The following is a 23,989-nucleotide window of genomic DNA, read 5'->3' as shown; positions in this document are numbered from 1 at the left end:
TTGGCCGCTTGTATCTCTTTCTGTTACGCTCAGGCTGGTCTCTCCCTGCCGGGTCGAGTCACAGGCCACAAGGTCAGAGCGATGGCGGCGTCTGTTGCTTTCCTCCGCACGACTCCACTTGAGGAAATCTATAAGGCTGTCACTTGGTCCTCAGTTCATACGTTTACTTCGCACTACTGTCTGGATGCTTTCTCCAGGCGTGATGGCCATTTTGGCCAGTCCGTTTTGCAAAATCTGTTCTCATGAATTGCCAACTTTCCCTCCATCCCATTCTGGTTAGCTTGGAGGTCTCCCACATGTAGAGAATATGCTGCCTGCTTATCCTGGGATAAAGCACAGTTACTTACCGTAACAGGTGTTATCCAGGGATAGCAGGCAGATATTCTCGCAACCCACCCACCTCCCCATGGTTGGCTTCTTTGCTAGCTATCTGAACTGAGGACACGCTGAGGAGACGCATGCCTTAGACCGGGCGGGAGGGGCACGCGAGCATGCGCAGGCCAATCGCAAGATTGATGGTCTTCAAGCAAGTCTGCTTGTGTAAACGTCCGCTAGGGGGCTCCGTCGGTGACATCACCCACATGTAGAGAATATGCTGCCTGCTTGTCCTGGGATAAAATTCAGATTTTCTGTCACTCGTTTTACTGGATTTTCAGTCTGAATATTTGCGTGCAGACCCCAAAAGGTTAACAAAGAGAAGGCTTACCTGTAAGTCCTTAAGATATGCAATTTCATTAGGGAGAGACTCAAGTTTATTTTCTTCCAGATCCAACTCTCTCAGCTTCCTTAGGTTTCCAATGCCATGAGGAAGTTTCCTCAGTAGATTGTTTGACAAGATAAGAACCTTGAGGAAAAACAACAACACAAATGACACTTCAGTCTAATGCAGCAAAACCAGATTCTACACCAAAGATATTCACACAGCACTTCTAGGGCCTCACAGTAGGGAAGCAAATTAACCTATATTCTTAGACTAAACAGAAATGTTATTTCTTATACTGTAAACTTATTTTTATGGTTTTAGGGTCCTGGCTCTTTTTATAAAGTTATGCTGTAGAGATAGAAATCCCGGCACAGTGACATTTTATTTTTTTAGAGGGATTTTGAGCACATAAGGAAGGGTGAGTAAAAAGATGATAACTAGCAAGAATTAAGTAGGAGTGGCAATAAGAAATATTTTAAATATAGCTATCTCAAAAAATAAAAGTTATTTGTTATTCATTAGAAAAACTTCAAGTGTAAAGAAATCTTATGTATTATTGTATTAATAATTAAGATGAGGATGGGAGTAAATGATTGTTTAATGTAATAGTGCGTTTTATGCAGTATTTATGATTTACCAATTGTATTGCACTATCAAAGTTTGAAAATCAATGAAGATTTAAACATATAAAAAAATACTTGGATATACAAACAAAGCTGAGGTGGCTCAGATATTGTGTTAAAAAAAAAAAAAGTCAAGTGCCATTTCCTGTAAGCCATACAAAAACCCAACCGGCCAGGTTTTTAATAATCCGTTAAAAATATTGAAATATAGACTTTAATTCCATAGGAAGACTATTCTAACAATTGTAGGACTACCCCAGACAAGATTTAACTTTAGCTCAAGACTAGACAGTGAGGCCTTAGAAGGCCAATACTTTCTCCATATAAAACTACTGATATAATAATAAAGCTTAACACAAAACTTTAAACCTCACATCTAGCCCTAAAGGCAACCAATATAATGACAGCAGCAGCAAATACATTCTAGCGGGTTCTTTAAAAAGTTTCCGCACATTCATATTTTCATGGGCTCAACCAAAAAATTATTTCTTCATTAAGAAGTTAGTAGAAAAATGAATTGCAAAACAGGATTATTATGTGGAAGAGTGATGTAATTTGCTTTTAAGATAATTAATAAAGTGTTTAAAAAAATAAGTGTGAAAACCTTTTGAAGATCTCCCTCATATATCTATAATCACTTTGTACATTGTAACCTCCTGGGTAACTTGGCACAGCTTATTATACTGTAATCTGAATTTGAGCTGAATAGGTAAAGGCAGAATAGAAAACATTAACATAACATAGTAGATGACGACAGATAAAGACCCGAATAGTCCATCCAGTCTGCCCAACCTGATTCAATTTAAATTTTTTTCTTCTTCTTAGCTATTTCTAGGCACGAATCCAAAGCTCTACTTGGTACTGTGCTTAGGTTCCAACTACTGAAGTCTCCGTCAAAGCTCACTCCAGCCCAACTACACCCTCCCCAGCCCATCCTCCACCAAACAGCCATATACAGACACAGACCGTGTAAGTCTACCCAGTACTGGCCTTAGTTCAATATTTACTATTATTTTCTGATTCTAGATCCTCTGTGTTCATCCCACGCTTCTTTGAACTCAGTCATCATTTTCCTCTCCACCACCTTTTTCGGGAGCGCATTCCAGGCATCCACCACCCTCTCCGTAAAGTAGAACTTCTTATATATATTATCATTATCAATAATAATAAAAGGCTAAGTGCGCATGCGCTTTTCAAAAATCGTTATTCCTGGTGGCGTGAGGTGTGCTTCTGTGCCAGTCCTCACAGCGCTTGCGTGTGACTGTGCAGAAGACACCAGTGACTCCTCCCTCCCGCTCCTCTTCAAAGCGGCCTGCTGAGGTTCGCCAGCCGCTGTAGCGAACCTCTCAAGCCGCTCTCCACCTCCGTGCAGAAGGAGTCAGGGTTGCTGCTGCCGCCACAATCACACGTCTTCCTGCAGCCCAGCCCACCGCCATGAAGCTGGAGAACCTGTCCTCGGTGAGTCACAGTCCACCCTCACTCGCCGCTGCCTCTCACTCGCCGCCTGCCCTCTCTCCCTGCCTGTGTCCTCGCCATGTCACCTCCAGCCCTCACTCGCCGCCGCCGCCACCACTGATCTTCTTCTTCAGAGCAGCCTGCGATCGGGGCCAGCTTTAAAGAACCTCGCAGGCTGCTCTCCAACCTCAGTAGCACGCTCCCTCTGACGCACAGGATCGCGTCAGAGGGAACGTGCTACCGAGTTGGAAAGCAGCCTGCTAGGTTCGCTAAAGCCGTCCACCACGATCGCAGGCTGCTTTGAAGAGGAGCAGGCCAGAAGATGCCGGGATGGAGGGAGGGTAAGAATGGGGCCAATACGGGGGGGGGGGGGCAGGGGAAAAGGGAAAGGGGGCTGCTTTGAGGGGAGGGGTGTGCTTGGGACAGACAGGTATGCTCGGAGGGGGGGAGTGGGAAGATAGAAGGGGCCTTAAAAGAGACAGGAAGAGGGAAAGGGGGCTACTTTTGGGGGGAGGGGTGTGCTTGGGACATACAGCTGTGTCGGGTGGGCAGGGGGAAGACAGAAGGGGCCATGGAGAGACAGGGAGAGGGAAAGGGGGCTGCTTTGTGGGGAGGTGTGCTGGGGACAGACAGCTTTGCTCTGGGGGGGGAAGACAGAAGGGGCCATGGAGAGACATGGAGAGGGAAAGGGGGCTGCTTTGGGGGGGAGGGGTGTGCTGGGGGAGACAGAAGGGGCCATGGAGAGATAGGGAGAGGAAAAGGGGGCTGCTTTGAGGGGAGGGGTGTGCTGGGGGGGAGACAGAAGGGGCCATGGAGAGATAGGGAGAGGGAAAGGGGGCTGCTTCAGGGGAGGTGTGCTGGGGACAGACAGCTTTGCTCTGGGGGGGATGACAGAAGAGGACCATGGAGAGACAGATAGGGAGAGGAAAAGGGGGCTGCTTTGGGGGGAGGTGTGTCCTGGGGGCAGACAGCTTTGCTCGGGGGGGGGGGGGGGAGACACAGAAAGATACAGACAGCGGCCAAGGAGAGAGAGATAAAGAAACACAGACAGACAGATCTATTCTAGCACCCGTTAATGTAATGGGCTTAAAGACTAGTATTATATATAACATAACATTTTGCACTTCTAGTAGCTATTTGTGCTGCTAAACTTTAGATTCCTTGTAGCTTAACCACTTTTTTTTTCTGAACATCCATGTAGACAAACAGAATTACAATAGTCTGGCTGATGACTATCTTTTGCATGACCATTTGAAAATTCTAGGGTCTCAGGAAGTTCTCAAATGCAGCACTAGCCTCATCCATTCCTACATATCATATAAACATGCACATTCAATGTCAAAGAGGAGCTCAATATTTTATTTATTCATTCATTCAATTTTCTATACCGTTCTCCCAAGGAAGCTCAGAACAGTTTACACTTCTCCCTCGGTATTCGCAGGGGATAGGGGCAGAGCCGGACCGCGAATGGAGAAAAACCGCAAATAACTTCTAGTCCGGCTCTGACCCACCCCCCGCCTCCCCCCCCGGCATCGTGGCCTTACCTGGTGGTCTATCAGGCTTTCGGGACAGGAGCGATCTTCCTATGCTCTTGCCCCGTGCAGATCGCCAATAGGAAATGACTGCCATGAGTTTCCGTAGTTTCTAGAGACTACGACGGGAGCTCACGGCAGCCATTTCCTATTGGCGATCTACATGGGGCAGGAGCGTAGGAATATCTCTCCTGCCCCGAAAGCCCGCTAAACCACCAGGTAAGGCTGGGATGCCATGAGTTCAAAGAAGCGTGGGATGAACACAGAAGATTTAGAATCAGAAAATAATATTAAAGATTGAACTAGGCCAGTTACTGGGCAGACTTGTACGGTCTGTGTCTGTGTATGGCCGTTTGGAGGAGGATGGGCAGGGGAGGGCTTCAATGGCTGGGAGGGTGTAGATGGGCTGGAGTAAGTCTTAACAGTGATTTCGGCAGTTGGAACCCAAGCACAGTACCGGGTAAAGCTTTGGATTCTCGCCCAGAAATAGCTAAGAAGAAAAAAAAAAAAAAAAAAAAAATTTAAATTGAATCAGGTTGGGCAGACTGGATGGACCATTCGGGTCTTTATCTGCCGTCATCTACTATGTTACTATGTTACTATGAGGAAGGCTGGAGGGAGGCGGGAACGTCTGAAACTATGGTGTTTCCCCCCCAAAAAAATAAAAAATTCACGAATATGTGAAACCGCGCGTGTTGAAACCAAGAATGGGGAGGGGGAATTGTACATGAATTTATTCAGGTACTCAAGCATTTTTCCCTGTCTGTCCTGGTGGGCTCACAATCTATCTAATGTACCTGGAGCAATGGGGGGATTAAGTGACTTGCCCAGGGTCACAAGGAGCAGCGTGGGTTTGAACCCACAACCCCAGGGTGCTGAGGCTGTAGCTTTAACCACTATGCCACACACTCCCCACACAATATGACACCAATCCAATTTTTAATCTCATTCAGAATTAGAACCACATTGCCCTGAATAAATAATTTAGCAAGATCATCAGCATACAGTCCTGGTCTACCCAAATGGTTTCTATTTTATCTATAGTAAACAGCCTATTTGAATCTGGCCTTAATTTTAAGACATGAAAATAACCATCAAGTTCTTCCAAAGACAATAATCCTGCTTAAGTGAAACAAAGAACTGTCTCATTAGCATGAACATATGGCTTACAACCACAACCTCAGAAATCTGCTATTGGCCAGATAAATAAAATGGGCAACCATGGAGGACCTGGAAGGACTTCATAAACTATTGGAAAGGAAACAGTGTGGGGATTCCCCTTCTACCACTTTGTAAAACCTTTCCATAAGAAAGGAACAAACCAGTTAAAAATCATCCCAGTGACATCAAATTGCTCAGCATTTTGAAGTTTCTATATTCCTAACTAAGAGGAAAAACTACTATAAAAAGAAGAAAACAATTAAAAAGTAAACCAAATAGTCAGGCCTACAAAACAGGGAAAACAGGAAAAACCAAAAATCAAGAAAAACCAAAAAAGGAAGAACTCCAGACTTGTACCCATGAATCCAAAATCCCACCTCAAACCAAATTAAAGGGAAAGGAACATTGAGAATGTATGTTTTCTCTTGAATAAATGTCTTCAATTGTAGGGATCATCAGCACACACATACCAATTCCTCACAGGTAGACGGAGGCACCAATAGCTAAAACTGAGATTTAATTTAACAACAAATGTCCTACGGACTTGAGCAATCATGTAATATCCAGAAAGACACGGATTTTCTTCCCACAATTTTTTTAAAAATAAGATTTCAAAATGCAAACTTAATCCATCTTAGAAAGAAAGGTAACCAACAGAATGGCTCTTTTTGTATCATCATCTTGAAAAGCCACAAAAACTCCTTAAGGGCAAGGCTATACAGAGGTTCCACCGAATCTGAATCACCTCTATACCACTTGGATGTACCACATGCCTTTAAATGCAACATTTAGAATACACAATCCCATCAGCGTTCAACCGCTTGATTACCTCTTTCAAATGCCGTTTCAACAATACATCTGATGAAAGCATAGAAGTTGGTAAATGAAGAAAAGATAAACACCTCACTCTGGCATTATCTTCCAAGATTTTCCATTTAAAAGGTATACAAATTCCAGAAACAGTGAATGTATGTGACTACTGTTGCCACCTGAGAATTAATGGACTCGTTCTTATTTTCCATCTCTTCCAACTTGACTTGTCTAGCCACAGAGCTGAATGACAAGACCCTTTGAACAAGCTTTTGGTTCTTCTCACAAAAATTCCAAAAGAGAAAAGTTATTTCAATGGATAGTGTTCAGTTAATTGTGATGGTGGAGCTATATAGCCTTAGGAGTAGATGTAGTAGTTTGGACCGTGTGGGTGGGAGTGTTTGCTCCCCTGAAGACTCCACATCTAAATTTCAGGACTCTACAATTACAACCCCCCCCCTTAAAATCAGGAGTCCACCAGAAAGAAACCATATGAGAGGGTTCTAATGCCACAACTCAGTGAAGTCTCTGACTCAACAAAGGAAGCAGAAGGCCCTGTTGAAATAAAGTCCCCAATCTTGCCCACACTAGAGAGCTGCATGGGAACGGGGACGACGAGAATTCCGCAAGACCCACGGGTTCACCCTTCGGGTCGCAGGGATCCCATGGGGACGCCCCCTCGGGTCATGGGGATCCTGTGGGGATGCCCCCTCGGGTCGCAGGGATCCCGTGAAGACGCCCCCTCGTGGTCTTGGGAATCCCCCGGGTTCGATGCAACTCGAGCCGCGAGGCTCGTCTTATTTTCTTACCTGTCCTGATGTTTTCTATTTCCTGCCTGCCCTGCAGCACATAGCCGACCGGAAGTCTTCCCCAATGTCAGCGCTGACATAGGAGGGAGGGCTTTGTGTCAGTTAAGTGCCAGCATGTAGGGCAATGAGCCCTGCACGCTGCACGTGACCGACGCAAAGCCTTCCATCCGACATCAGCGCTGACCACGGGAGAACACTTCCGGTCGGCTACGTGTTGCAGGGCAGGCAGGAAATAGAAGACATTAGGGCAGGTAGGAAAAAAAGATGAGCCTCGCGGCTCGAGCTATCTCAGAGAAAGTTGCTGAAAGGAAATTTGCTGGAAGATGAGGGCTGGACATGAACGGGGGATAGAAGGGGGGGGGGGTCGAACATGGGAGGCAAACGTGGGACATAAAAGGGAGGAGGGAATGCGTTTTTGGACACAAGGCATGAACTTGGGAGAGAGGATGGAGAAAGGGAGGGAAAGAGATGCTGAGGTGGGGGAGGGATTGCGTTTTTGGACACAGAAGGCATGAACTTGGGAGAGAGGAAAGGAGGGAAAGAGATGGTGTGTACACGGGGAATGGAAGAAAGCAGAATTTTTGGTCAAAGGGAGGGAGTGAGGTACAGATGAGAGGGAAGAGAAAGATGAGAGGGAGAAATATTGTGGTGGAAAGGGAACAGTGGAACAGATTGAAATGGATGCAAGAGGGAGGAATATTGGACATAGTGGTGAAGGGAATGGAGGGAGAGATATGGCATGGTGCTGGAGAGGGGTGATAAAGGGAGAAATGTTGGGCATGGGGCTGGTGGGCAGGGGTGAAAGATGAGAAAGGGATAAATGCTGGACCATGGTAGGAGGAACCAATGGACAGCAACAGAAGAATTTACAGAAGATGGGAAAGCAGAAAAAAGAAACTGGGACCAACTTTATGGAAAAATAAGTCTCCAGACAACAAAGATAAAAAACGGAATTTATTGACTAAAATATGTTAGCTTTGGGAAATGTACATAGCAGATGTCTTTGTATTGTGTTCAAAAGAAAAGGAAATGCATTTCTGGTTTTATTTCTACAGTGTTGAAGTACTTGCTGACCCTTGCTGTGACTGGTGGGGATCCCCAAGCACCGCCAGCAGAGGACCTCCTCTAGAGACGGCCAGAACTCCCCACCACCAAGCGCACAGTCGCTGGCAGCATCCATGAGCCACTGAAGTGCCAGCATCTGTGACTCAAGGACGCTACTGCTGCCTGCCAAACTTGGCAAAAGGGACCCCTGGCCAACTGCAAAGAAAGTCCTCAGCTGACAGCTTGGGGGTTCTCATCAGCTGAGTATTTATATTTTATATTTACATTAGAGGCTATGATAGAAACCTATTTATAAAGTATGTATTCTTCCCAATTAATATTTCCAAATTAATAAAGTGTCTTTGCTTATTTGTAAATGGGTCTCTACCAGAGGTTTATAAGGATGGGTGGGGACGGAGGGATTCCTCGTGGGGACGGGTGGGATTTCTGTCCCTGCGCAACTCTCTAGCTCACACTTGAGTTGTTTATCTATGAGGTCCATCACAAACAGCAAGCATACAGCAGAATGTTTACTTTTTCCCTTCCTCTTCCCTATATAATCAATTCTACCACAGCAGCCTTCAGTCTTTCTCCAAACTATCCAATCTGTCTCCGGTCAGTTCCATAGTCTTCCATGTTCCCATGAGCTCCAAAGGGGTGTGCCCCACTGGCCATGCTCCTTATGTCTACACACCATGGATCTTAGTAAGTAAATACCCTTCTTCCAGCTCCAGGAGATAATATCAGCAACTGTTTCACCTGTGTTAAATCTCTGTTCCACAATCTGCTGGGAAATAAAAAAGGCTCACGCAACCAGCTTCTTGGGTGCTGATCACGCTCTACTCTCACCAACTGGCTGAGAGGTCTACTCAATAAAATCATCGTGATTGTGTTCAAAGTGCTAGCTAAACTGAGAACCAGCAATCCAGGACCCCACCCCCAATTCATTCACCTATGCATCATATTCAACAAATGCCTTTAAAATCATTTCCAAGCAGGAAACTGACTGGGAAGGATCTGGATCATCAAGTATCTCTAAATAATCTTTTAACTGGTTTGAGACTCAAGACACCATAATTTTGACCACCAAAGGTACAGATAGGCCTACAAGTAGAACCTAATCCTTGAAGTATGAGCTTCTGAAGGCAAGATGTATTTGATGAAATAGACTTGTCCTCAGAAACTTATCCCTCAATAAATCAGTTAGCCTATTAGGTGGCGGCCTGTCAGTTTTGCTGCTAGATGAATTATAATTTGCAAGAACAAGTGCTTTAAGATCACTGAAGTTATGTATTTCAAGATACAAATATTTTCCAAAGAAGGTCTCTAAAGGTCTGGTGTAAGGGAGTCATTATCTTAAAAGTGGTGGGAAGAAGTATTAAAGATGTCAGGAAAAATGAAGTGTTACCATGGTGGAGGAGGTACTGCAGCAGTATGAAACTATGTGGTACTTTCCCTCCCTCCAATTCCTTTTATAAACAGAAATGCACAGCAAGAACCTTGCAGTGCACAAGTATTAAAACAAAAACAAAAAAAATGCAAAAAAGCCAAGTACTTAGCTGGGAAAAGTAGAGGCTTCCTTTGGAGAGGCTTATCAACAAGTCCTGCAGCATCAACGTTTTAACAGTTCAAGACCTCAGTCCACTACTGCACTTGATGTAATCCTCTGAATTCTCTCTCACACAATTTAAGCGTGGCTATTACAGCCTCTAGATGCTGCTGCGGCACAAACAGACAAGGGCCCACATTCAGTTTGGCCCTGCCCCAGCTCTCCATTTCACTCCTCCACTTTTACAGGTTGCACTCTGGGCCAATGGGAGAAAATATAATAAATCCTTTCTCTACAAGAGCCTTGTTTTGCGCACCCGCACTGATTCAGGAAAAAGGGCTCAACTCAAACAACAAAAAAGAGCATTTCTTCTTTATCTTCTACTGCTTTCTCAAATAGTTTATGCAAGACAAGTCTAGCCATATATTGTTAGAGGACTACATTCTGTTGACCTCTCAGATTGAAAAGAAAGGTATAAAAATCCATCCATACCTATAAAGGGGAAATTGGGAACATGGGAGCTTTTCTATCCCAATTGGAAAACAAGAATTTTAAGTTTGATCAAGGAAGACTGTTGGAATAGCACAGACACATCCTTTCAACTGCCCAGGTTTTGTAGTAACTTTGGGTTAAATGGGCCTGCATGTGCTGCAAAAAAAGGTACCCGACAATGTTCTCGCTTATAGTATTTCAGTTGGTACAATATCCTCCCATCTCAAAGTGAAACTTTTCAAGCTACGAGGTCAACAAAAATGTTAGCAATACCATTAAATAAAGGATACATAAATCGTGGAAGAATAAACAAGAGAAATAGCAATGCTATTAAATCAAGGATGTGGAAGGTGTGAATAAGGCTATTCACCTAAGTCCTGAACCCTCACTGTCTATATTTATTTAGCATATGATATTTGTTCAAAAGCACAAAGCTAGATATTTCTAGCAAAGATACTGGCTTGGTATATACCACTGTGGAAGGTCACTAGTACCCTGCAACTAGAAATGTCACTTGTACTTCTCTCTTTTTACTTACCTCAAGAGAAATCAGCCCCGACACATCCTCTGGAAATTTGCTGAGCTGATTAGTAGCCAAGTTCAGTTCCACCATATTTAGCCAAGTGCCAAAATCCAGCGGAAGTGATGCTAGCTGATTGTCCTATTACAAAGCAAAAACATTTTGGTTATCAAGATCACAAAAACATAAGATGTTGCATGGTGAAGTAGTTCTACTGTTGCAATGTTTTCATTCTGAAGGTAAAGAAAGAAAGGGGAGCATCAACCACAGGTTAGTGCCAACTAGTTCTGCCCGACTCGCCAATTCAAGTCAATTCAACGATTCACTTCAGTGAATCGATTTGAATCAATTTGTTGTCCATGAAAATTGGACTAAACAATTCAGTGACTAACATCCCCCCCCCCATCCAAGGACTCCTAAACTGATAGCAGCAGTGGACAGTCAGCAGCAGCATTATTCTGAACTAGCTGCTCTGCGGCCTGCCCTGCCAGGACCTTCCCTCTGCCACATCAATGACGATGCGGCAGAGGAAAGCCCTAGTAGGGCAGGCCGAGAGTAGCCCATTCAGAGCGATGCAGCTGCTGTCCATCCATCACCGCCAACACAGCTACTTTAGAAAGCCTCGGAGATATGTCAGGTCTCACAGTGGGAGAGTTGGTAGGTGCTGCTACACAGGGGGATGAGAAACTACTGCACAGGGAGATGGGAGGGTGGGAGGGATGGAAAGCTGCTACACAGGGGAATGGGTGGGAGTGGAGGAAATCTGCTTAGGGGAGGAAAGCTGCTGCACATGGAGAAAAAGAGGAAGAATTGGGGTGGAGGAGAGGAAGGGAGAGAGAGGGAGAAATCCTGCATATGGTGGAGGGGAGGGAGACATGCATGGAGAAGAGAGACGGAGAAATATTGGACATAGGGTAGAAGACAGGGAAAGATGGTGCATGGGGAGAGAGAAAGAAATGTTGCACCATCATACTGGAGGAAAGAGAGAGAGAGAGATGGTAGACAGTGAGAAAGAAACAGAAATGATGTGTATGGCAGTGGAAGGCAGAAAAAAAAAATAATTTTATTTTCCATTTTGTGATTACAATATGTCAGATTTAAAATGTGTATCCTGCCAGAGCTGGTGTTAGTGAGCGTGAGCTAGGACCTAACAGAGATGGTCTATGTCAATCTATGTCAGTGGTTCTCAAGAAATCAGCAAATTACTGGTATGTCCCCAAGAGGTGAGAGGTGTCTCTCTTAAAATATCCCTAACTGGTCCCTATTTCTGCCTTTTGACTACACTACTGCCATTAGTCCCAAATAGATCTGCTGTCCATATGGTCTGTTTGCCACACAGATTCTGAGTATTTTGCAAGATTTATAGTTATCTGGCAGTAGAGGGATTTTATGTTACTGTAACTGAGGTGACATCATGCAAAACAAATGTATTTTCAAATTCTATAGACTCTAGGATGGATAATGTTTCTTGACTTGACAGTAAGATTATTATGAATTTACCTATTATAAAATCCTACATGAAAAACTGCATGCAACTCATCAGTTCCAGATTTCTCATTGATAAAGTGAAGATCAACTTCTTTGAAAAAAATTAATAACTTTGCTTTATAGACTGTCGTTAAAATTAAAGTAATTCTGTTTAAGAATATTTTACATTCCCTTGCATCGTTGTTAACAATGAAGTATTTAGGAAGATTTTTTTAGGTGAGCTGTAAATTTTAGTGTTCAGTGTGTCACACACATGAACACTATCTGTCTGGTGTGTCAACAACAAAGAAAGGTTAAGAACTACTGATCTATGTGGATGACATCTTGATCAAGTGCCCTACTTTCAAGTTCACTCGGTAGAGACAGAACGTGTTTTCCAACAGTTGAAGCAACATGAGTGAAATCGACCCAGGAGAGGCATAGACCAGGCTTTAAACTAAAAAGAAAGGGAAAGCCGACCAGGAGTCGATGGTTCAGAAGAAGGTATCCCGAGAAGATACCAAATGGGAAAAATCCAGGGAAGACACATCAGGCAAACAACAAGAGTTGACGGACCAAGAAGATGATAAGAAGAACACAACCCAGGGGGAAGATAAAGTAGACAAAACCCAGGGGGAAGATAAAGTGGACAAATGCCAGGAGTTGACACGGCAAGGAAAGGATGATAAGAAGGACGCAGACAAGACAAGGAAATGAAGACAAGAAAATACTAGGACTTAAATTGCATGTATACAAATGCGAGGAGCCTAAGGAACAACATAGGGGAATTGGAAGTCAAGTCCATAAAAGAGAACCTGGACATCATTGGGATCACTGAAACATGGTGGAATGAGGAAAACAAATGGGACACAGTACTGCCGGGGTACAAACTCTATCGCAAAGATAGGTCGGATCAGAAAGGAGGAGGAATAGCCCTATACATCAAGGATAGCATACACTCGACCAGAGTGGACACAGGGGCAGCGAACGACAAACTGGAATCGCTATGGGTTAAAATACCAGGAAGGAAAGGGCCCAAGTTAAGGATGGGCCTGTACTATCGTCCACCTGGACAGACCAAAGAAAACGACGAAGAAATGGAAGCCGAAATGAGACAGGAATGCAAAAATGGTAACACCATTGTCATGGGAGACTTCAACTATCCCGGAATAGACTGGAGTCTTGTAAACTCCAGATGCGCCAGGGAAACCGGATTCCTGGAGGCAATCCAGGACTGCTTCATGGAGCAGAGAGCCGACGAGAGGGAACGCAACTCTGGACCTGATCCTAAATGGGCTCAATGGACCTGCAAAGGAAGTGGAAGTAGTGGGACCATTAGGAAACAGTGATCATAATATGATCCAATTCAAAGTCGATGCAGGGACATCGAAGGGGAAGAGAACCACAACGACAACTTTTAACTTCAAGAAAGGAAACTACGAAGCAATGAGGGCAATGGTAGGAAAGAAACTAAGAAACAGCTTAAAGAAGTCTCAGACTGTGGAGAAAGCCTGGTCTTTATTTAAAGACACGATAAACACTGTGCAAATTCTGTATATCCCAGATTCAGAAAGGGATGCAAAAAAGACCGAACAAACGAGCCGGCATGGATAACTAAGGAAGTGAAGAAAGCGATAGGAGATAATAAAAAGTAATTCCGGAAGTGGAAAAAGGACAAAACCGGGGAAAACTGGAAAGAGCACAGGAAGCTTCAAAAAGAATGCCACCGCAAAGTTAGAAGAGCAAAAAGAGAATATGAAGAGAGGCTAGCTAAGGAGACATGAAATTTCAAACCGTTCTTCAGATATGATAAAGGGAAGCAGCCGGCAAGAGAGGAGGTGGGACCGCTGGATGACGGAAATAGGAAAGGAGTAGTGAAGGAGGAAAAAGAAATGGCGGATAGATTAAACATGTTCTTTTCATCAGTTTTTACAAAAGAGGACACATCCAGCGTGCTAGAACCTGAAAGGATCTTTAAAGGTGATCAGGCAGAAAAGTTAAGATCCATGGAGGTAAGCCTTGAGGACATGCTCAAGCAGATAGACAGATTAAAAGCTGACAAATCTCTGGGCCCGGATGGAATCCACCCTAGGGTATTGAAAGAGCTAAAAGTGGAAATAGCAGATTTACTGCAGCAGGTTTGTAATCTATCCCTGAAAACAGGGGTGATCCCGGAGGATTGGAAGATAGCAAATGTTAAACCCATCTTTAAAAAAGATTCAAGAGGCGACCCAGGGAACTACAGACCGGTAAGTCTGACATCGGTCCCGGGGAAGATGGTGGAAGCACTGAAAAAAGACAGCATCGTCAAGCATCTAGAAAGGAATAATCTGATGAACACAACCCAACATGGCTTCAGCAAAGGAAGATCGTGCTTAACGAACTTATTACACTTCTTCGAAGGAGTAAACAAGCAAATGGACGTAGGAGCCCCCATAGACATTGTATAATTGGATTTCCAAAAAGCCTTTGACAATGTAACATAGAAACATAGAAAGATGACGGCAGAAAAGGGCTACAGCCCACCAAGTCTGCCCACTCTACTGTCCCACCCCATTAAGTCAGAGTGCTGCTCGACCCACGTAGAGATCCCACGTGGATGTCCCATTTATTCTTAAAGTCGAGCACGCTAGTGGCCTCGATCACCTGCACCGGTAGTTTGTTCCAGTGATCCACCACCCTTTCTGTAAAGAAATACTTCCTGGTGTCACCACCAAATCTCCCTCCTCTGAGTTTGAGCGGGTGCCCCCTTGTGACTGAAGGTCCCTTAGGAAAGAATATATCGTTTTCCACCTCGACACGACCTGTGACGTACTTAAATGTCTCAATCATGTCACCCCTCTCCCTGCGCTCCTCTAGAGAGTAGAGCTGCAATTTGCCCAGTCTTTCCTCGTATGAGAGACCCTTTAGTCCGGAGACCATCCTAGTGGCCATTCGCTGGACTGACTCAGCTCGAAGTACATCTTTACGGTAATGTGGCCTCCAGAATTGCACACAGTACTCCAGATGAGGTCTCACCATGGCTCTGTACAGTGGCATTATGACTTCAGGTTTACGGCTGACGAAGCTTCTATTGATACATCCCATCATTCGCCTTACCTTGGATGAGGCCTTCTCTATTTGTTTGGCAGCCTTCATGTCTGCACTGATGATTACTCCCAAGTCCCGTTCTTCTGAGGTCGTAGCTAGTGTTTCTCCATTCAAGGTGTATGTTCTGCATGGATTTCTGCTGCCGAGATGCATCACCTTACACTTTTTTGCGTTGAAGCCCAGCTGCCATGTTGACGACCAGTTTTCCAACTTGTACCACATGAACGCCTGCTAAGGAAACTAAGGAGCCATGGGGTGGAAGAGGATAGAAACATAGAAACATAGAAAGATAACGGCAGATAAGGGCCATATAGCCCATCAAGTCTGCCCACACTATTTACCCACCCTCTTAAGTCTTCTGACCCCTTAAGTATAATTGTAATTATACTGTCACTCTACTGACCCACTCATTCAAGTCCTAGTGACCCTATCCCTTGGCATGACCCCGTAGGGATCCCACATGGGTATCCCATTTGTTCTTGAAGTCTGGGATGCTGCGTGCCTCGACCACCAGCACTGGAAGCTTGTTCCAATGCTCGATCACTCTCTCCGTGAAGAAGTACTTCCTTGCGTCTCCACGAAACTTCCCTCCCCTGAGTTTGAGCGGATGTCCTCTTGTGGTCGAGGGTCCCCTGAGAAGAAAGATATCCTCTTCCACCTCGACCCGTCCCGTGATGTACTTAAATGTCTCAATCATGTCTCCCCTCTCCCTACGCTCTTCAAGAGTGTAGAGCTGCAATTTGCTCAGTCTTTCCTCGTACGGGAGACCCTTTAGCCCCGAGACCATCCTGGTGGCCATCCGCTGAACCGACTCAATTCTGAGCACATCCTTACGGTAATGTGGCCTCCAGAATTGCACACAGTACTCCAGATGAGGTCTCACCATGGCTCTGTACAATGGCATCATGACTTCAGGTTTCCTGTTGACGAAGCTTCTCTTGATACAACCTATCATCTGCCGTGCTTTAGATGAAGCCTTCTCCACTTGAGTGGCTGCTTTCATGTCAGCACTGATGATTACTCCTAAGTCTCGTTCTGCCGTAGTCCTGGTTAAAGTTTCTCCATTCAGGGTGTAAGTTCTGCAAGGATTTCCGTTACCGAGATGCATGACCTTACATTTCTTGGCGTTAAAGCCCAGCTGCCACATCAAGGACCAACTTTCTAAAGTACGCAGGTCTTGCTCCATAGCATCTTGTAGATTATGGCCGTTTACTATATTGCATAGTTTGGCGTCATATATTGCATAGTTTGGCGTCATGTACATAGATGGATCAAAAACTGGTTGGCAGGTAGGAAGCAAAGGGTAGGAGTGAAGGGCCACTATGCGGACTGGAGAGGGGTCATGAGTGGTGTCCTGCAGGGATAGGTACTCGGACTGCTGCTGTTCAATGTTTTCATAAATGACATTGAAACAGGGCTGAAGTGCAAAGTTATAAAATTCGCAGACGACACAAAACTTTCTAGTGGGGTTAGGAGCAAAGAGGACTGTGAAGATTTACAAAGAACATAAGAACATAAGCAGTGCCTCCGCCGGGTCAGACCATAGGTCCATCCTGCCCAGCAGTCCGCTCCCGCGGCGGCCCAAACAGGTCACAACCTGTCTGAATCACCAGAAGGGGCCCCCTTGCCACCTTGGTTTCCCATTGAGTCCTATCTTCCCATCGAAGTCCTAACCCTCTGGTCTTGCACATGCACGACCTGGTTGGGTTTCTATTCTTATTACCTGGTTAGCTTTCTATACCTGTGTTACAACCCAGCACCTCTCTCAGTATCAGGGACCTGAACAAACTGGGAGAGTGGGTGAATAAATGGCAGATGAAGTTTAAGGTAGAGAAATGCAAAGTCTTGCATGTAGGACACAGAAACCCGATGTACAATGGGGGGCTGGTAATGGGTGAGAGTAGCCTTGAGAAAGACTTAGGGGTAATGGTAGACAGATCAATGAAGCCGTCGATGCAGTGCGCAGCGACCTCAAAAAAGGTGAACAGAATGCTAGGTATAATCAAGAAGGGTATTACAACCAGAACGGCAGAAGTTATCCTGATTGGTAAGGCCCAACTTTAGTACAGGAAGAGGCGGTCAGAGCAAACAGCGAGTGATTTCCTTCACTCACTGGCATTCCGGCTGCCCTCTCCTGCCTCTCCAGCTGCCCTCTCTCCTGCCTCCCCTGCCTAAAAACCGTATTCACTGTTTTCGACATTCGCAGGGGTTCCTGCGAATATCGGGGGAGTACTGTATTCTGAACAGTTTATAGATCAGTTTACAAAGACCATCAGACCGTTGGTCAAATTGGGGCCCAGAACAGGAATCTACCATGCAAAAGCTGAAGGACCAACTTAAGTTATTTCCCCATCTTCTGTGTCCTGAAGAAGGTTGGTACTTTTTCAGTGGCCTGAGATTTTCCAAAACTGATAAGCAGGTCATGGCATATGCCAGCAAAGGCCTTTCAGATGTGTTAGTATTTGCCTTTCAAAAAGGAAGCTATGATAAAATGAGGAAAATGGTAAAAACTCCCAACAAAAAACACCCCACCACATAACTTAGATCAGTAGTCTCAAAGTCAAACCCTTTGCAGGGCCACATTTTGGATTTGTAGGTACTTGGGAGGGCCTCAGAAAAAAAATAGTTAACGTATTTTTCGCCCCCGCACCCCTCTCTGGCATTCCGTTGCTGCTCGTCACCACCCCGCCAATCCCCTCGCCGCCCTCTTACTTGCTCGCCGCTGCAGGAAAGGAAGAGAAGAGCCAGCGGTGTGCAATCTGGCCCACAAGTCTTGCCCATCGGAGAGAAGGTCCAGGCCAGCCAATCGCTGGCCCAGACCTTATCTCCGATGTCAGAATTGATGTCGGAGGAAGGCTTGTGGGCCCGATTGCAAGCCGCCGGCCCTTCTTGGAGTTGCGCGCAGGAGTTGGCAGCCGCTTTGCCCTGTCAGCAGCAGGAGTCATCCGCTGCTGTGTCAGCAGCGGTGTAGGGTGTGCATTCTGGTCCCAAGTGCAGGAGCCTTGTTTTGAGTGCGTTGTGGTCCAGGAGTGCAGGAGCCTCGTTTTGATCAGAGGAGCCGGCTTTTGATCTTCTGTGGAGGGATCTTCGGGCTCCTGAGAGGTGGGTAGTGCTGCAGTTCCTGGAGTGGGGCCTAGAGAATCATTCCTGTGGCAAGTTCAGGGGTATGTGTGTGTTCAGGGGGGGGAGGGTGTAGCTTGGTGCGGGTGTGCTAGTGGCACTGGTGTATGGCCTGGGAGGTGAGCCTCTGGTTATTTGGGGTAGTGGGGTGTTGGTAGGTTGGTATGTTGGGGTTTACCAGGGTTTGGTGAAAGGATTTTTGTGCTCCTTATGGCGCCTGTTAAAAAGTCTGGTCCAGGGGAGGGAGGGGTGGTGGAGCTTGGAGGGGTCGTTCTGCAGTGGTGGCAGTGTCTGTTGGCAGACCAGGAAGGAAGAATTGGCGTGGCAGGGAGGAAGAAATGCTTCGTGGAGTTGCGGCAGCAGTGGGCGAGTGGCGGACCAGGGAGGAGGAATCGGTGTGGCAGGGAGGAAGGCATGCAGGCTTCGGTGTGGGAGGGAGGCAGGCTGTCAGGCTTCGATGCGGGAGGGAGGAATGACAAAGGCTGGAAGGCAATGAGGGGGAGGAGGCAAGAACTCGGGAAGGAAGAAGGAAGGGAAGGAGGGAATAGAAAGAGACACTTGTTGGGCCTGAGGAAGTAAGGAAGGAAAGAAAGAAAGAACTATCTAGTGCAACCAAAAATCACCAGACAACAAAGGTAAGATTTCAATTTAGTGATCAAAATCTGTCTGCTGCAGTATATTTGTCTATTTTTCTAGGGGGCTGGGTTCAGAGGCACAATCTGGTTCCGAATATTTTTTTCTTGGTTTTTCCTCCTCTAAATCTAGGGTGCATCTTATGGTCAGGTGCGTCTTATGGAGCGAAAAATACGGTAATGTCTTATTAAAGAAATGACAATTTTGCATGAGGTAAAACTCTTTATAGTTTATAAATCTTTCCTTTTGGCTGTCTTAATAATAATATTGTAATTTATACCTAAAGAGACATATGATCAAGAAACTGTTTTATTTTACTTTTGTGATTATGATAAACATACCGAGGGCCTCAAAATAATACCTGGTGGGCCACGAGTTTGAGACCACTGGCTTAGAGGAATAGCTGCAAAGAAAAAAAAAATTACAACAGGCATGGACATTGTTCAAAAATATCTTCTTGAAAGCCCAATTCAGATTTATTTGGTTGAACAATTTTTTATACCACCAAATGATCTAAGGCAGTTTACAAAAGACATATGTAAACTAAAAAGAAGGCAAAATAAAATACAAACAAGGTAAACAGAAGAAAGAAATTGCCATGAAAAATGAAAGGGGAGAGAATAGCACAACATAAATAGCCTTTTACCATTGAAATGGTAAATCAACACAACAGCTGAACACTGTAGGAAAAAAGCAGATATGTTCCATGTTGTATGAAGGTCAGAAATAAAGCCAAACTCAGCTGGCATGGTTAAAAATTGAGCTGCAGCTATTAGAGCGGAAAAAAAAAAAAATCTTCAGAAAATGAAAGGAGGATCCATCGGAAAATAATAGGAAACCACTGATAAGGAAGGCAAAGAAAGGCTTTGAAAAGAAGATTGCCCTGGAGGAAAACACACATCATAAAAATTATATTTGAAGCAACAAGCCAGTAAAAGAACTGGCTGAACCATTAGATGATCAATGGGATCAAAGAGGCACTCAGAGGACATAACCATAGCAGAGAGATTAAATAAGACTTCACTGAGGGGGGAAACCTCATGCAGAAATGGTATTTAATGGAGATATTAGAAGAACTGAAACAAATCTCTGTAAACCTGGGCAATTTGACAACTAAAGAGTAGATGATATACTTCATAGAGTATGGACAGATCAAAAAACTTAAAACGTCAGACCTATCCTTGTACTCTGTAATTTATCTTTACCATCAAGCATGGTACCAGAAGATTGGAGGGTAGCCAATGTAACACGCTTTTTTTATTGCAGCTTGGCCTGGTTTTAAATTCCTCAGTTCTGAATCATTCCTCAGTCATGTATTACAACAGTATAATGTCTGCTTGGTGCTCACATTGGTGACTGGTTAAAAGATCAAGCGTCTGGACCATAAATTAAAACGTCACCCAGGGTGATTGGGGAGGTGAATGTTGATTTTAAAGTTGGAGCAGATGAAAGATTTTTCTGGTTAGTCAAGTCCAAGCAATTGAGTCCCATCTGCTATTGCATGTTTTCTCTTAATTTTAACGTGGATGAGCAGAGGGAGCATATCGATTTACTGAGATCCATAAAAGTACGAAAACTTTAATAAACAAACATGATTTTACAAAGATAAAAAAAATTTTATCCCATGTGGATCGCCCTGATGAAGACTCAAGCCCACTTCGAACTGGACACTTACTATACCAGAGATAAGAACTTGTGGAAGACCTACTATGGCTACTGGGAGAGCTTCTTGTCTTTTCATGTGTGATTTATAGGGGGTGGCTATTGTTGGCTTGTATTTGTACCTATCTCTTTGTATACCCCATGTGATGTATTCTTCAGATACTTCTACTATTCCTTTGCTGCGTCCGCAGAGGTGATGGGGAGGTGCCTACTTCCGTGCTTCTGTCCCCTGCTCTTCCTCTTATTCGAGTGCCTAGACCTAATGTAGTGCTCTCGCTCTCTCCTTTTCTGTGCACCGGGTGTATGTGTAATAATAATAATAAATTAATTTTTATATACCGCCATACCCAGGAGTTCTAGGCGGTTCACAACAATTGGATAAGATATAAACAGTACAAGTTATTTAAAAAGACAGCAATTGAAGGCAGCTAAGGAAAGAAATACATGAATTATAAAATGCATGCAGTATAAAAGAATGCAGAGAATTTTACATAGCAAGATAAAAATAGAAAAAAGTATTAAGGCCCTGGCCTATTAAATAATTGAGTTTTTAATCTGTTTTCTAAAATCCAGGTAAGAAGAAGCTTCTAACAACACACCGGGCAATATTTAATTTGGCTGCCTTGAAAGGCAAAGATTCTTTCGCAAAACCTTTTATACTGGCAAAATTTAACTGAGGGATAGGCGAACAGATGTAATTTTCGAGAGCTCTTATTTGTATAATTCAGATTAAAATGAGAGTTTAGGTAACTCGGAAACATGAGTGTGGGTATGAGTGTTGGTCTGTGAGAGGTTGCTTGTAGGGATGTATGGGAGAGCGCGCAGGGTGCGAATTGTTTGGGGATTCCATTTGGTGTTTGATTATTTCAAGGAAATGGTGGCGCTTGTTGGAGGCACTTTGCCTTGCATTTGTAAGGTTTTGCTCCTTTGTCCTCTTTTTGGCTGCTCTGTCTTTTAGTATTACTATGTTAGTGATCTGTTCTGTGCCTAACATGTTTGCATTACTCGGCATTGTTTCTGTTGCTTATCTGTTACGTGGCCTCTGTTTTGCTTTGTTGTACCTTGATTGGTATTGTATTGTGCTTCCAACCATGCTTTGCCTTAATAAACATGATTTTACAAGAACAACAAAAAAAAGTATGAAAGCTATGCTGGAAGACACTCATAAAACCAATCATCGTCATCATCATCATCTCCTCAGAAATCAATGAGAATTATTGGTTTTATGAGTGTCTTCCAGCATACCTTTCGTACTTTTTTTTTGTTGAAATCATTTGATTTTTGGCTAGACTTACCTTTTCCAGCCCAGGTCTGAACTTTCTTATTCAAAGATGCCAGTAGACTATAATCCTCCTCTTTAGGATATTTTAATCGTTTCTCGATGTACTTGCATACGCAGGAGTTTCGTCAGCCGTAAGCCTGAAGTCATTATGCCATTGTATAGATCCATGGTGAGGCCCCACCAGGAATACTGTGTGCAATTCAGGAGGCATTACCGTAAGGATGTGCTGAGACTGGAGTCGGTCCAGAGAATGGCCACCCGGATGGTCTCGGGACTCAAGGATCTCCCGTACAAGGAACGGCTGGATAAGTTGCAGCTGTACTCACTCGAGGAACGCAGAGAGAGGGGTGACATGATCGAGACATTCAAGTATCTCACGGGCCGCATCGAGGTGGAAGAAGATATCTTCTTTTTCAAGGGTCCTGCGGCAACAAGGGGGCATCCGTGGAAAATCAGGGGCGGGAAACTGCACGGGGACACCAGGAAATTCTTTTTCACTGAAAGGGTGGTTGATCACTGGAATAGTCTTCCACTTCAGGTTATTGAGGTCAGCAGCGTGCCTGATTTTAAGGCCAAATGGGATAGACACGTGGGATCTATTCACAGAGAAAGGTAGGGGAGGGTCATTGGGGTGGGCAGACTAGATGGGCAGTGGCCCTTATCTGCCGTCTATTTCTATGTTTCTATGTTTACTTTATTCTGAATGACTGTTAGTTGTTACGTCTTCCCTCACTTACGTTCCTCCCTTCTCCCTCCTTTTTCTTTATACATTGTAGTTAACCCTTTATTGTAGTTCCTTCCTATTTCATTTCCTGTAAACCGTGCCGAGCTCTACGAACGTGGAGAAGATGCGGTATACAAACCTAAGGATTAGATTAGATTAGTTATTTTCCTCTTCCCTATTGTTTCTGTCATGTAGGTGTATTATAATTTTTGGACTTTAATCCTCCTCTTTAGGACTTTAATCATTTCTCGATGTACTTTATTCTGAATGACTGTTGGTTGTTATGTCTTCCCTCCCTTACGTTCCTCCCTTCTCCCGGAAGCGCTGATAAAAGACAGCAACGATGAGCATCTAGAAAGGAATAAACTGATGAAAACAAGCCAACATGATTCTGCAAGGGAAGATCGTGCCTAACGAATTTATTGCACTTCTTCGAAGGAATTAACAAACGGATGGACAAAGGGGACCCCATTGATATCGTATACTTAGATTTTCAAAAAGCCTTTGACAAGGTACCCCATGAACACCTACTATGAAAATTGAAGAACCATGGGGTGGAAGGAGACGTGCATAGATGGATCAAAAATTGTTTGGCGGGTAAGAAGCAAAGAGTAAGAGTGAAGGGCCACTACTCTGACTGGAGGATGGTCACGAGTGGTGTTCCGCAGTGGTCGGTACTCGGACCGCTGCTGTTCAATGTATTTATAAATGATCTAGAAACAGGGACGAAGTGTGAAGTAATACAATTCGCAGACGACACCAAACTATTTAGTGGAGTTGGGACTAAAGAGGACTGTGAAGATTTACAAAGGGACCTGAACAAACTAGAAGAGTAGGCGATGAGATGTCAGATGAAGTTTAATGTAGAGAAATGTAAAGTCTTGCATGTAGAAAACAGAAACCCGAAGTACAGCTAAACGATGGGAGGGCTGGTAATGGGTGAAAATACCCTAGAAAAAGACTTGGGGGTAATAGTGGACAAGACCATGCAGTAGTCGGCACAGTGCACAGCAGCCTCTAAGAAGGCGAATAGAATGCTAGGTATTATCAAGAAAGGTATTACAACGAAAGAAGTTATCCTGCTGCTGATTCGGGCGATGGGGTGCCCGTATTTGGAGTACTGCGTCCAATATTGGTCGCCGTACCTTAAGAAGGATATTGCGATACTCGAGAGGGTTCAAAAAAGAGCGACATGATTGATAAAAGGTATGCAAAATCTTTCATATGCTGAAAGATTAGAGAAACTGGGGCTCTTTTCCCTGGAAAAGCGGAGACTTAGAGGGGACCATGATAGAGATTTACAAGATCATGAA

General features: G+C 44.4%; 1 protein-coding gene across 4 annotated transcripts in view; it reads right to left on the bottom strand.

Moving 5' to 3' along the window:
• The window catches only part of LOC117359414 (leucine-rich repeat protein SHOC-2-like), an 81,917-nt gene that overhangs the window by 6,581 nt on the left and 51,347 nt on the right, over positions 1–23,989 (bottom strand). For all 4 annotated transcript variants that reach the window (XR_004539225.1, XM_033942147.1, XM_033942149.1 and 1 more), the window contains exons 6-7: positions 10,717–10,839; positions 707–844 (exon numbers count right to left, since the gene is read on the bottom strand). Coding sequence is in view for 3 of the 4 variants with exons in the window: in XM_033942147.1 (XP_033798038.1) it covers positions 707–844; positions 10,717–10,839 (261 nt within the window). In the remaining variant the exon portion in view is untranslated. The remainder of the gene's footprint in view (positions 1–706; positions 845–10,716; positions 10,840–23,989) is intronic.

This window comes from Geotrypetes seraphini, chromosome 4, assembly GCF_902459505.1.
Source record: "Geotrypetes seraphini chromosome 4, aGeoSer1.1, whole genome shotgun sequence".
Taxonomy (NCBI): Eukaryota; Metazoa; Chordata; class Amphibia; order Gymnophiona; family Dermophiidae; genus Geotrypetes; species Geotrypetes seraphini.
This window is presented reverse-complemented; position numbering and strand designations above follow the sequence as displayed.